The 13,811-nt window shown below is 68.6% G+C and overlaps 1 protein-coding gene across 1 annotated transcript in view; it reads left to right on the top strand.

Moving 5' to 3' along the window:
• Positions 1–5,617: 5,617 nt before the first annotated feature.
• OLFM2 (olfactomedin 2) overlaps positions 5,618–13,811 on the top strand; it is a 70,893-nt gene continuing 62,699 nt past the window's right edge. Inside the window, exon 1 of the mRNA XM_075902506.1 lies at positions 5,618–5,833. Coding sequence (XP_075758621.1) covers positions 5,777–5,833 — 57 coding nt within the window. The 5' untranslated portion in view covers positions 5,618–5,776. The remainder of the gene's footprint in view (positions 5,834–13,811) is intronic.

Genomic DNA, 13,811 nt, shown 5'->3' with positions numbered 1-13,811 from the left:
CTTACACAGGGGAGAGGTGATAACCCATCCCCCACCTCCCCTCCCCCACCCCAGTGCTCCCTGTGCCCCCAGCCCCCCTTACACAGGGGAGAGGTGATAACCCATCCCCCACCTCCCCTCCCCCACCCCAGTGCTCCCTGTGCCCCCAGCCCCCCTTACACAGGCGAGAGGTTATAACCCATCCCCCACCTCCCCTCCCCCACCCCAGTGCTCCCTGTGCCCCCAGCCCCCCTTACACAGGCGAGAGGTTATAACCCATCCCCCACCTCCCCTCCCCCACCCCAGTGCTCCCTGTGCCCCCAGCCCCCCTTACACAGGGGAGAGGTGATAACCCATCCCCCACCTCCCCTCCCCCACCCCAGTGCTCCCTGTGCCCCCCAGCCCCCCTTACACAGGGGAGAGGTTATAACCCATCCCCCACCTCCCCTCACACACCCCAGTGCTCCCTGTGCCCCCCAGCCCCCCTTACACAGGGGAGAGGTGATAACCCATCCCCCACCTCCCCTCCCCCACCCCAGTGCTCCCTGTGCCCCCCAGCCTCCCTTACACATGGGAGAGGTGATAACCCATCCCCCACCTCCCCTCAGACCCCCCAGTGCTCCCTGTGCCCCCCAGCCCCCCTTACACAGGGGAGAGGTGATAACCCATCCCCCACCTCCCCTCCCCCACCCCAGTGCTCCCTGTGCCCCCCAGCCTCCCTTACACAGGGGAGAGGTTATAACCCATCCCCCACCTCCCCTCACACACCCCAGTGCTCCCTGTGCCCCCCAGCTCCCCTTACACAGGGGAGAGGTGATAACCCATCCCCCACCTCCCCTCCCCCACCCCAGTGCTCCCTGTGCCCCCCAGCCCCCCTTACACAGGGGAGAGGTTATAACCCATCCCCCACCTCCCCTCAGACACCCCAGTGTTCCCTGTGCCCCCCAGCCCCACCTCACACAGGGGAGAGGTTATAACCCATGCCCCACCTCCCCTCACACAGCCCAGTGCTCCCTGTGCCCCCCAGCCCCCCTTACACAGGGGAGAGGTTATAACCCATCCCCCACCTCCCCTCAGACACCCCAGTGTTCCTTGTGCCCCCCCAACTCCCTTTCACAGGGGAGAGGTTATAACCCATCCCCCACCTCCCCTCAGACACCCCAGTGCTCCCTGTGCCCCCAGCCCCCCTTACACAGGCGAGAGGTTATAACCCATCCCCCACCTCCCCTCCCCCACCCCAGTGCTCCCTGTGCCCCCAGCCCCCCTTACACAGGGGAGAGGTGATAACCCATCCCCCACCTCCCCTCCCCCACCCCAGTGCTCCCTGTGCCCCCCAGCCTCCCTTACACAGGGGAGAGGTGATAACCCATCCCCCACCTCCCCTCCCCCACCCCAGTGCTCCCTGTGCCCCCAGCCCCCCTTACACAGGCGAGAGGTTATAACCCATCCCCCACCTCCCCTCCCCCACCCCAGTGCTCCCTGTGCCCCCAGCCCCCCTTACACAGGGGAGAGGTGATAACCCATCCCCCACCTCCCCTCCCCCACCCCAGTGCTCCCTGTGCCCCCCAGCCTCCCTTACACATGGGAGAGGTTATAACCCATCCCCCACCTCCCCTCAGACCCCCCAGTGCTCCCTGTGCCCCCCAGCCCCCCTTACACAGGGGAGAGGTTATAACCCATCCCCCACCTCCCCTCACACACCCCAGTGCTCCCTATGCCCCCCAGCCCCCCTTACACAGGGGAGAGGTTATAACCCATCCCCCACCTCCCCTCAGACACCCCAGTGCTCCCTATGCCCCCCAGCTCCTCCTTATACAGGGGAGAGGTCATAACCCATCCCCCACCTCCCCTCAGACACCCCAGCGCTCCCTGTGCCCCCCAGCCTCCCTTACACTGGGGAGAGGTTATAACCCATCCCCCACCTCCGCTCCCCCACCCCAGTGCTCCCTGTGCCCCCCAGCCCCCCTTACACAGAGGAGAAGTGATAACCCATCCCCCACCTCCCCTCCGACACCCCAGTGTGAGTCAGCAGTGTGATGCTGTTGCAAAAAAAGCAAACATGGTTCTGGGCTGCATGGACGGGCGTGTTGTGAGCCAGACACGAGGAGTCGTTCTTCCGCTCTGCTCTGCGCTGGGCAGGCCTCAGTTGGAGGATTGGGTCCAGTTCTGGGCACCACATTTCAAGAAAGATGGAGAAATTGGAGAGGGCCCAGAGAAGAACAAGAATGAGGAAAGGTCTGGAGAACAGGAGCTAGGAGGGAGACTGAAAGAACTGGGCTTGTGTAGTTAGGAAAGGAGAAGACTGAGAGGGGACATGACAGGGGTTTTCAGGTATCTAAAAGGGGGTCACAAGGAGGAGGGAGAAAAATCCTTCCTCCTGGTCTCTGGGGATAAACAAGAAGCAATGGGCTTAAACTGCAGCCAGGGAGGTTTAGGTTGGACATTAGGAAAAAGTTGCTGCCTGTCAGGGTAGTTAAACACTGGGATAAATTGCCCAGGGAGGTTGTGGAATCCCCGTCTCTGGAGATACTGAAGAGCAGGTTGGATAAATGGCTATCATCTCAAACTTTTGATATCACGATCCCCCTCTAAGTTGTTCATGACCCCCCAGGGGGTCGGGACCCACAGTTTGAGAAATGCTGGTCTAGACAGTCCTGGGTCCGGCCATGGGGGCGGGGGGCTGGACTCGACGCCCCTCGAGGTCCCTTCCAGTCCAAGTGTTCTATGGTTCCCTGTGCCCCCCCAGCCCCCCTTACACAGGGGAGAGGTTCTAACCCATCCCCCACCTCTGAACAGGTCCCAAAGGACCAGCCACAGTCCCAGGCCAATGTGTACCTTGGATCTTACCCCATAGAGCTCGCTGGGTCCTTTAGCATCTAAAATGGAAAGGGTTAAGAAGAGAGACAGAAAGCGTTGCGAGTAGGATGGTTCCAGAAAGCACGACTCACCACAGTCCCCATGTTCCTGGTGCAGGCAGCTGGCGTATAAGTCTCTGGGGTCCGTCCCCTGCCACGGTGGGTCCACGGACCCTTCCGGGCTCAGCTCACAGCAAAGCTGCTTGTGAAGTCAGGAGCCGGAGTGAAGACCAAGGTGGAGGATCCCCCGGGGCCCTGTCTGTCCCCCTGCCCGTGGGGGGAATCCCATTGTTCTCTGCAAAGGTGCCTCCCAAACCGGAGTCTGTCCCTGAGCGTCCTTCTCAGGCCTGGCCCCAGGGCCCTGCCGGTCTGGCGCAGAATTCCTCCGCCGCGGAGCGGCAACACTTAAGGGCCATGGTCAGTCTAGTGCTGCCAGGCACCGAGTCACCACCCTCCCAGGGCTGGGCGGCGCCTGCCGATACCTCTGAGCAGCAAATAGCTGATGTACCAGCCCAGAGCCGGTTCCCGGGAGGCGGCACACGCATCCAAGGGCACGTGAGGGGCACAAGGAGAGCCCCGGCTTTCAACAGACACCTGTGACGGCACGTTGGGGGTCCCCGCCTCCTGCTCCCCGAAATGGCACGAACAGACTCCCCCAGCCAGTAGAATGGAGGGAGTTTATTGCTCCTCACGATACAGCACAGATGTCACCAGGTTACTGGAACTGGGGCTAAGAGGCCTCAGTGCCCCCCTTGATTTGGGGGAGTCCCAGCCCCCTCCCCAGCTCCTTCTCCCCTGCTTTCCAGACAGGAACTAACTCACTCTCCTCCAGCCCTGCCCCCAGCCAGGGCAGCATCCACCTTCCTTTGTTCCTCTCCATGGGGGGTAGCTGGTCGGACCGTTGAGAGGGCCTCTTTGCATCATGCCCCGTCCCTGTCCTGCTGGGCCGTGGTACCGGCGGCAGCCAGTGGGGTTACCACAGACCCATAGAAACCAGCAAGTTCCCCCCCACCACGTCACAAGGCCTCACCGGGCCCACTTCGCCCAGCAAACACACCGCAGTGGAGGAGTCCTAGGAGAAGTCTAGAGAAGTGACCAGTCCCCTTGAGCACCTCTGGAGTGTTGTGTCCGGTTCTGCGCCCCCCCAGGGAAGGATGTGGACACACTGGAGAGGGTCCAGGGAGGGCAACAAGGATGAGTCAGTCGGGGGCTGGAGCACATGACGGACGAGGAGCGGCAGAGGGATTTGGGTTTGGTCAGTCTGCAGAAGAGCAGAGCGAGGGGGATTTGAGAGCAGCCTTCAGCTCCCTGACGGGGGTCCAAAGAGGCTGGGAGAGGCTGGTCTCAGGGGGGCAGGTGGCTGAACAAGACGCAATGGGCTCAAGCTGCAGTGGGGCAGGTCTAGGGTGGAGATTAGGAAAAGCTGTTTCCCCAGGCGGGTGGGAAGCCCTGGGCTGGGTTCCCTGGGGAGAGGGGAATCTCCATCCCTAGAGGTTTTAAGTCCCAGTTTGAGGAGCCCTGGCCGGGATGACTAAGCTGGGGTTGGGCCTGCCATGGGCAGGGGAGAGCACGGGGGTGAGACTGGCTCCCTGCTTGGACGGCAGTAGGGAAAAGCTCGCGGCCATCGGGCAGTGAGGGGTTGGGGGGATGGCTCAGAGCATGGAGGGGGCAGAGGGCCAGGCTGTTCCTGACAGCTGGGGAGCTGGTCCCACTAGCTGTGCTCCCACCCCCGGCACAAAGCTGTCCATGTGTCCAAGCCCCACACGCCAGGCCTGCGAGTGGGGAGTTCTGTCTGGTGAGGTGCCCGGGGCTACGTGGGGTTTCCAGGCTCTATTTGTGTGTGCAGGGGAGGACCCGCTGGAGGCGGCCGACTGACATAGCTGCCGAGACCCGGGGGCACTGAGGGTCCCGGCCAGTCACGTGGAGCAGCATGTGCCTGCAGCCTCATACCAGGCTGGGGCGGTTCATGCCCCTGCAGAGCAGGGACTCATGGGGCACAGGGCTTCTGCTCCTCTGAGGAGCACCCCAGGGCCACCTCCAACCTGGCAGCGCCCAGCCCCGCCGGGTGGAGCCCTGCTGGAGGCAGCGGTGGGATAGGCAGCCCCAGGACAACTTTCCACTTGCCCCAGTGCGCAGGGGCGGCCCTAGACTGGCGCCCTGGGCGAACCCTGCAATCGGCGCCCGCCTGCTTCACTATATGGACGGGCCGCCCTGCTGCCGGGGGCCCCGAGAGACGCTGGCCTGGCAGTGCCCACCCAGCCTGAGGCCTTTCTCCCTGGCACAGGCACCCAGCTGGGCTCTCCGGGGCGGGCACCGGCAACGGCCCTCGCCACAGGGCATGAGGCCCAGGCCTGGCTCTGCATGGAGATGGGGGAGGGGTGCAGGGCGCACTCCCAGGGGGGCTGGGGCAATTCAAATCTTGGCAGAGACACAGGGCGTCTTCCCCGTGCTACCACCGCTGGCCTAGGACAGGCCCTGGGTGGAGCCACCCCCTGCAGGGGCTGAGCCGGGCCGCCTGGCCGAGGGACACCGGGGGGGGGGGCAGCCCGAGGGAAGCCCCAGAGGACACAGCCGTGCAGGGAGGGAGAGAAGACTCAAGCCCCTCCCCCATGGGACCCGCCAGTCCCTGCCCTGCCCACTAGCCCCTGCTCCCCACCCAGAGCCGGGGGGGGGGGGGGGGACCAGGAGTCCTGGCGCCCCGCCCGCGGCAGGTGCCGGTGGCGCGGCCCGCCTGGGCCAATGGGTCTAGGCGGCCCCTCCCCGCCCGCGCACGCTCCCTGCTCGGCGCAGCCCCGGGGTGCGCGGCGCAAGCGGCGCGCAGCGACCCCGGCCGGCGGCCCGGCCCCGCGCGAGGCGGAGGGTCCCCGCCGGGGCAGCCGGGCTGCGGGGAGCGGCTGGCGGGGGGAGCCGGAGCGGCCCGGCCCGGGCGCCGCGTCTGCACCATGCGCCTCCTGCCCAGCCTGTGCCTGCTGGTGGTGGCCGGGTCCCGGGCAGCCCAGGTAGGGGCGCGGGCAGAGCGGGGCGGGGCGGGGCGGGGGCGGGGGCGGGGCCGGGGGGCGTCCCCTGCCGCCGGGCCGGTCCCAGGAGAGCTGGGATCCCGCGGGCTCTTGGGGTGGGGGGCGGGCGGGGACCCCTCTGCGCCCGGCTCTGCCCATGAGCCGCGACCCTGCCGGGCACCGGGCCCTGGCGCGAGGGGGACCCGGAGCCTGCAAGCGGGTGTCTGGGGACTCCCGGGGGGCACTCGGGGTGGGGGCTGCGCCTCTCCCGGCAGCCCCACCCAGCAGGACTCCGGGCTCCCTCCTGCCGCTGGCCACGTGACCCAGACCCTTCCGTGCCCCCCAGGGCTGGCGGACACGCCCGTGCCCACCTCCGAGCCCCGGGGGGTGTCCTTAGTGCCCCATTCAGCCCTCGCAGACAGTCCCGTGACCCAGCAGCGCCTGGGCCCACTGCGGGCAATGCAGAGTACAGAGGGAAACTGAGGCACACATTCGCTTCATACCAGTGACAGGCACTTCCTGCCTGGTGCCGTCACAAAGGGGGAAATCTGGGGGCAGAGTTGGCAGCTGTGCCCCCCAGGGGTCCGCAGGTTCCTCCCCCGTTTCCCAAGGCTGAGGATGGCCAGGCCGGGTGTTGTCTGAGGCTAGGTGGCTGGCTTACCCACAATGCCATGCGCAGTGGTGCCCGGCGCTCGCCTGCCGGCTCTGGGCTGGTTGGGGACATGCTCCGAGGGCAGGGCCCAGGCCAGCGCCAGGCTCCTTCTGCAGCCGCGGAGCCCCCTGGGCTCAGGACCCCGCCCCAGGCCTAGCTCCATTGTCCTCAGCCCCCCTCGACCCCAGAGCAGGGACCCGTCTGCCCCGCAGCCGGCTGGGTGGGGAGGGCAGGGACCCTGGGTGAGTCCCTTAGTTCTCCCGGGCCCATCCCCCAGCCTGTGGGGAGCCGCCTCCCTGTGCCCGGGCAGCGCCTGGCCCCGCGGGGCCCCGTCTCTGTCGCCGAGTGTCGCAGCCAAGCGCTGGAGCCCCTTCAGGGAGCCAGCCTCTTGGGGTCCTGCTCATCCTCCGGGGAGGTCCCGGGGCTCCCCTGCCTGCCCTCAGGTCCCAGAGCTGGCCTAGGGCCGCTCCTCGCCCAGTCAGTCCCGGGCTGCAGCGTGGGGGGCGCGGACAGTGCCGAGAACAGCCGGACGGTTACCGCGGCGTCCGTGCCACTTGGCCTGGCGCCGGAGGAGCGTGGCTGCGGCCAGTGGCCACCCTGAGTTCACAGTCCGTCCGTCCCAGTGCACGGGTCTGTTCCCGGGGAGCCCTGGGCCCCAACTCTTCCCCCACCCCCCTTCCTGCCCCAGTCCGGGGCTGTGTGGCAATGGGAGGGGGGACCCCGTCTGGGTCTGTGTGGTGTGTGTGTGTGGCGGGGGGATCCCGGTCCGGGTCTGTGCAGGCGAGGGGGGGGGATCCCGGTCCGGGTCTGTGCGGCGAGGGGGGGGGATCCCGGTCCGGGTCTGAGCGGCGAGGGGGGGGGATCCCGGTCCGGGTCTGTGCGGCGAGGGGGGGGGATCCCGGTCCGGGTCTGTGCGGCGAGGGGGGGGATCCCGGTCCGGGTCTGTGAGGCGAGGGGGGGATCCCGGTCCGGGTCTGTGAGGCGAGGGGGGGACCCCGGTCCGGGTCTGTGCGGCGAGGGGGGGGATCCCGGTCCGGGTCTGTGCGGCGAGGGGGGGGGATCCCGGTCCGGGTCTGTGCGGCGAGAGGGGGGGATCCCGGTCCGGGTCTGTGCGGCGAGGGGGGGGATCCCGGTCCGGGTCTGAGCGGCGAGGGGGGGGGATCCCGGTCCGGGTCTGTGCGGCGAGGGGGGGGGATCCCGGTCCGGGTCTGTGCGGCGAGGGGGGGGACCCCGGTCCGGGTCTGTGAGGCGAGGGGGGGGGGACCCCGGTCCGGGTCTGTGCGGCGAGGGGGGGGATCCCGGTCCGGGTCTGTGCGGCGAGGGGGGGGGACCCCGGTCCGGGTCTGTGCGGCGAGGGGGGGGGGGGATCCCGGTCCGGGTCTGTGCAGGCGAGGGGGGGGGATCCCGGTCCGGGTCTGTGAGGCGAGGGGGGGGGATCCCGGTCCGGGTCTGTGAGGCGAGGGGGGGATCCCGGTCCGGGTCTGTGCAGGCGAGGGGGGGGATCCCGGTCCGGGTCTGTGCAGGCGAGGGGGGGGACCCCGGTCCGGGTCTGTGCGGCGAGGGGGGGGACCCCGGTCCGGGTCTGTGCGGCGAGGGGGGGGGATCCCGGTCCGGGTCTGTGCGGCGAGGGGGGGGATCCCGGTCCGGGTCTGTGCGGCGAGGGGGGGGATCCCGGTCCGGGTCTGTGCAGGCCTTCTTGGCCCAGTGATCACTTCATAAGGTTCAAAGCAAATACAATTTATTAAACATCAACTGATTAAAGAGAATAGAATAAGAAACAATGAGAATGGTTCAATGAGAACACACAGCCCAGCTCTGTAGCACAGGGACATCAACACAGCAGTCTGCAGAGTGTAAGGACAGTTCACAGTCTCTTCCTTAGAAGCCCTGGATGTGCTGCAAGGGGCTGCAGGCTGGACACGCTTGCACTGGCAGTGACCGCACAGCCTCAGTCTCTAAGTGGCCAGACCCCTCTCCCAGTCCAGAGCCTTTCCCCACACTTTGCAGGTCCCAGTAGCTCACCACATCCAGCTGCAGGCTGTGCTGCTTGGCCAGTTCCAGCTCCTTGTGTTGCTTCTCTGTTCCTTTTGGCTTTCTGAGCACTGCCAGTCTGCTGCTCAACACAGGGTCTGCACTGCTTGGCCTGTCTGTGTCTGGTTCTGTCGCTGCAGGACTTCTTCTTGTACTCCTCTTTCAGCTCTCTGTCTTTGCAGGACCTCTTCTGCACACAGCTTGTTTGTTCAGAGACAGAGCCAGAACAATCCCCACTTACAACCTGTCAGTCAGGCTGAGCTGGAGTGTTGACTGCTTTCCATTGTCTCTGGGGTCTGTCAGTCTCATGAACCCTTCCCCTTCTGAAGCTGGTAAACCAAAAAACTCCCACAGAGTTTTAGTAAGGGGTAACAGTCCCCTTACATTGAGGCAGGGAGTTCCGCCGGCTCATGGTGCACCGTGCGGAACAGGCGACCTTGTTGCCCTCGCGTTCTATCTAGATCAGCCGCTGGGATGCCAGGCCCTGCTCTGGCTCCTGATGGCGCCTTTCTCCCACTCCGGCTCTGGCCTCCACGTGGGCGTGTCCGACTCTCCTCTGCCCTGGGAACCGCCCTGCCAATTCTCTCCTTCGGGCTGCGCCATTTCCCAGCGCTGCACCGTGAGCCGGCCTGAACAGCAGGGGACGTGCGGACTCCCGTGGTTAGTGGGCGGGCACACGAGAGGAGACCCCGCGAGTGGCTGTGGTGCCCGTCCCTGGCGCTGGGACGCCCAATCTCAGGGTCTCAGGTGCTGCTGCCAGCCATGCCGGGGGCAGTGCCCTGGGCCGGCAGCCTGGTGTGGTGCCAGGAGAGAGAGGACAGTCCTGGGGCCCCTGGGTTTGAGCCTCCCCCCCACGTGTCCAACCCTCCTGGTGCCAGTCCCAGGAGCCTCCCACAGCAGCTGGGCCCCGTGCACCCACATGAGGAGGGTTAGACAGGGCAGGCTGCTGGCCCCGGGGGCACAGGGGAGGGGCTGGCAGGAGCCAGGAGACACTGGGTCCCTCTCACCCCGTGGGGGGTCTGACTGGGGCCCGGAGCCCTGGAGGAGGGGCTGTGCCCACCCTGCCTGTTCCTCGGCCCACAGCGGCCCCGGGCCCTGCCACAGCCTAGCCTGGGCCCACCCCTGGAGGACCCTGAGCCGGGGTCCCTGCTCCATGCCTGGCAAAGAGATTTGCATGGAGGACAAAGACTGAGGCCGGTTGGCTGGTGAGGCTGGAAGGCTCCAAACGAGAGAGGGGAGGTTGTGGGGCCCATCTGTGCCGCAGGGACTGGCTCAGGCTAGTGTGACGGTGTGTTGGGGCCCCCCGCCTCCTGCCCCCCCGAAAGGGCACGAACAGACTCCCCCAGCCAGTAGAATAGAGGTGGTTTATTGCCTCTCCAGGGTACAGCCCAGCACAGATGTCATCAGGTTACAGGGCAGGCCTAGGATGCCTCCGCCCCCCTTGAGATGGGGGAGGGGGGTCTCGGCTTCTAAACCCCCCAGCCTGTTGCTGAGGCTGCGTCCTCCATGCTCCCAGACAGAAACTAACTCCCTCTCCTCCAGCCCTGCCCCCAGCCAGGGGCGGCATCCCCCTCCCTTTGTTCCTCCCCATGGGGGGTGGCTGGTCAGACCAGTTTGGAGCCCCCTTTGCATAATGACTCCCCCCTTCCCTGCCGGGTCTTGCTCCAGACAGCAGAGGTCGCCACAGCCCAGCAAGGCCCCCCCACTACGTCACAGGCTGGAAGGCTCCAAACGAGAGAGGGGAGGCTGTGGGGCCCATCCGTGCTGCAGGGACTGGCTCAGGGAAGGTTGTGGGGCTGCGCCGTGCCACGGGGACTGGCCCAGGAGAGGTCGTGGGCCATGCCGTGCCACGGGAACTGGCTCGGGAGGTCGTGGGCCGTGCTGTGCCGCAGGGACTGGCTCAGGCTCAGGGGCAGTCGTGGGCCATGCCGTGCCACGGGGACTGGCTCGGGAGGTCGTGGGCCGTGCCGTGCCATGCCACGGGGACTGGTTCAGGGGAGGTCGTGGGGCTGCGCCGTGCCACGGGGACTGGTTCGGGGGAGGTCGTGGGGCTGCGCCGTGCCACGGGGACTGGCTCGGGGGAGGTCGTGGGGCTGCGCCGTGCCACGGGGACTGGCTCGGGGGAGGTCGTGGGGCTGCGCCGTGCCACGGGGACTGGCTCGGGGGAAGTCGTGGGGCTGCGCCGTGCCACGGGGACTGGCTCGGGGGAAGTCGTGGGGCTGCGCCGTGCCACGGGGACTGGCTCGGGGGAAGTCGTGGGGCTGCGCCGTGCCACGGGGACTGGCTCGGGGGAAGTCGTGGGGCGTGCTGTGTGTGCTGTGCCACGGGGACTAGCTCAGGAGTGTTATTTCTTGGTGCTATGGGAGTGCCCAGGAGCCCTGAGTGGGTGCACGAGTTGGGCCCTGCCCCGAAGAGCTGGGTCTCTGTGCACCTGAGAGCTGGCAGGGTTGAGAAAATGGCCAGGGCCGGTGGTTTCCGTGGCTAACGAGAACATCCCTAGTTGGAGCACTGAGGGGCCCAAGAGGCCTGCCCGAGCCAGAGCTTCCCTGTATCCTGCCCCCTAACTCCCAGGGAGCTGCCCCGGGGCCAGGAATCCCACGGGCGCATCCTGCAGGGCTCCAGGTGCCCTGCGCCAGTGGTGGGGTCCCTGTCGGAGCCGGGATACCGGGCTAGATGGGCTGAGCCAGGACACTGTGCATGCAGTGACTGCTAGGCCCCACAAGGTGGCACTGCAGGACTGGCCAGCCAGCCTGGTCTGGAAGCCTGACACCCAGCACAGGAGCCAACCTGGCCCAGCTGGGTCCCGGGAAGGATGTGCAGCAAGTGGCCCTCGGCCCCATGGGTCCTCCCAGCCCCTGGAACCCTCACAGCCCCTCCAGGCACCTGGAAGCCCCCATTCAGCCAATTGTGCTGGACCAAGGCTCTGACGGGCCCGTCTCGGTCGCTGTGTCTGGGGGCCCCCGGCCCGAGGGGCCCGTCTCGGTCGCTGTGTCTGGGGGCGCCCGGCCCGAGGGGCCCGTCTCGGTCGCTGTGTCTGGGGGCGCCCGGCCCGAGGGGCCCGTCTCGGTCGCCGTGTGTCTGGGGGCGCCCGGCCCGAGGGGCCCGTCTCGGTCGCTGTGTCTGGGGGCCCCCGGCCCGAGGGGCCCGTCTCAGTCGCTGTGTGTCTGGGGGCGCCCGGCCCGAGGGGCCCGTCTCGGTCGCTGTGTCTGGGGGCGCCCGGCCCGAGGGGCCCGTCTCGGTCGCTGTGTGTCTGGGGGCGCCCGGCCCGAGGGGCCCGTCTCGGTCGCTGTGTCTGGGGGCCCCCGGCCCGAGGGGCCCGTCTCGGTCGCTGTGTCTGGGGGCGCCCGGCCCGAGGGGCCCGTCTCGGTCGCCGTGTGTCTGGGGGCGCCTGGCCCGAGGGGCCCGTCTCGGTCGCCGTGTGTCTGGGGGCGCCCGGCCCGAGGGGCCCGTCTCGGTCGCTGTGTCTGGGGGCGCCCGGCCCGAGGGGCCCGTCTCGGTCGCTGTGTCTGGGGGCGCCCGGCCCGAGGGGCCCGTCTCGGTCGCTGTGTGTCTGGGGGCGCCTGGCCCGAGGGGCCCGTCTCGGTCGCTGTGTCTGGGGGCGCCCGGCCCCAGGGGCCCGTCTCGGTCGCTGTGTCTGGGGGCGCCCGGCCCGAGGGGCCCGTCTCGGTCACTGTGTCTGGGGGCGCCCGGCCCGAGGGGCCCGTCTCGGTCGCCGTGTGTCTGGGGGCGCCCGGCCCGAGGGGCCCGTCTCGGTCGCCGTGGGTCTGGGGGCGCCCGGCCCGAGGGGCCCGTCTCGGTCGCTGTGTCTGGGGGCGCCCGGCCCGAGGGGCCCGTCTCGGTCGCTGTGTCTGGGGGCGCCCGGCCCGAGGGGCCCGTCTCAGTCGCTGTGTGTCTGGGGGCGCCCGGCCCGAGGGGCCCGTCTCGGTTGCTGTGTCTGGGGGCGCCTGGCCCGAGGGGCCCGTCTCGGTCGCCGTGTCTGGGGGCGCCCGGCCCGAGGGGCCCATCTCGGTCGCCGTGTGTCTGGGGGCGCCCGGCCCGAGGGGCCCGTCTTGGTCGCCGTGTGTCTGGGGGCACCTGGCCCGAGGGGCCCGTCTCGGTCGCCGTGTGTCTGGGGGCGCCCGGCCCGAGGGGCCCGTCTCGGTCGCCGTGTGTCTGGGGGCGCCCGGCCCGAGGGGCCCGTCTCGGTCGCCGTGTCTGGGGGCGCCCGGCCCCAGGGGCCCGTCTCGGTCGCCGTGTGTCTGGGGGCGCCCGGCCCCAGGGGCCCGTCTCGGTCGCCGTGTGTCTGGGGGCGCCCGGCCCGAGGGGCCCGTCTCGGTCGCCGTGTGTCTGGGGGCGCCCGGCCCGAGGGGCCCGTCTCGGTCGCTGTGTCTGGGGGCGCCCGGCCCGAGGGGCCCGTCTCGGTCGCTGTGTCTGGGGGCGCCCGGCCCGAGGGGCCCGTCTCGGTTGCTGTGTCTGGGGGCGCCTGGCCCGAGGGGCCCGTCTCGGTCGCCGTGTGTCTGGGGGCGCCCGGCCCGAGGGGCCCGTCTCGGTCGCCGTGTGTCTGGGGGCGCCCGGCCCGAGGGGCCCGTCTCGGTTGCTGTGTCTGGGGGCGCCCGGCCCGAGGGGCCCGTCTCGGTTGCTGTGTCTGGGGGCGCCTGGCCCGAGGGGCCCGTCTCGGTTGCTGTGTCTGGGGGCGCCTGGCCCGAGGGGCCCATCTGGGTCTCCGTATGGGGCCTGGGAGAGGTGGGTTACCTACACATTCATCCCTGCCACGTGCTTCCATTAGAAACGTTCCAGGCATGTGAACTGAACGAACCCCCTTTCCTGTGGGCCGAGTTCTGGTCTTGCCGTGTTCCAGAGGCCTGGTTTCTGTCCTGGGTGTGGGAGGAGAGTGGCGTCTAGTGGTTAGGGCAGTGGGGCTGGTGCTCAGACTCCTGAGCCCTTGAAGCATGAGGAGGGAGCGGCTCTGGCTGCCCCCCCTTTGGTGGGAAACTGAGGCGGGGTGTGTGTGTGTGTGGCCAGCAGGGGGCAGCAGAGGGGGTGTAGGAAAGGGCCCATTGCCTCTGAGCTGCAGCCCTGGGGGCAAGTGTCACACCCGGGCCACCGTCTGGAGTGGGGAGGGGCAGGGCCTCGGGCACTTGGCCCACCTGTCCTGCGCCGTGACTCCCGGTCACCCGGGGGTGGGGGGGGCACAGGCAGGGCTGGGGGGCAGGGGCTGCAGGGTGGGTGCGAGGGGAACCAGCGGGGCTGGGGGCAGGGTGGGTGCGAGGGGAACCAGCGGGGCTGGGGGCAGGGTGGGTGCGAGGGGAACCAGCGGGG

Source organism: Pelodiscus sinensis, chromosome 19 (assembly GCF_049634645.1).
Source record: "Pelodiscus sinensis isolate JC-2024 chromosome 19, ASM4963464v1, whole genome shotgun sequence".
NCBI classification, from domain to species: Eukaryota; Metazoa; Chordata; order Testudines; family Trionychidae; genus Pelodiscus; species Pelodiscus sinensis.
The sequence above is the reverse complement of the archived record's forward strand: the minus strand, read 5'-3'. Positions and strand labels throughout refer to the sequence as shown.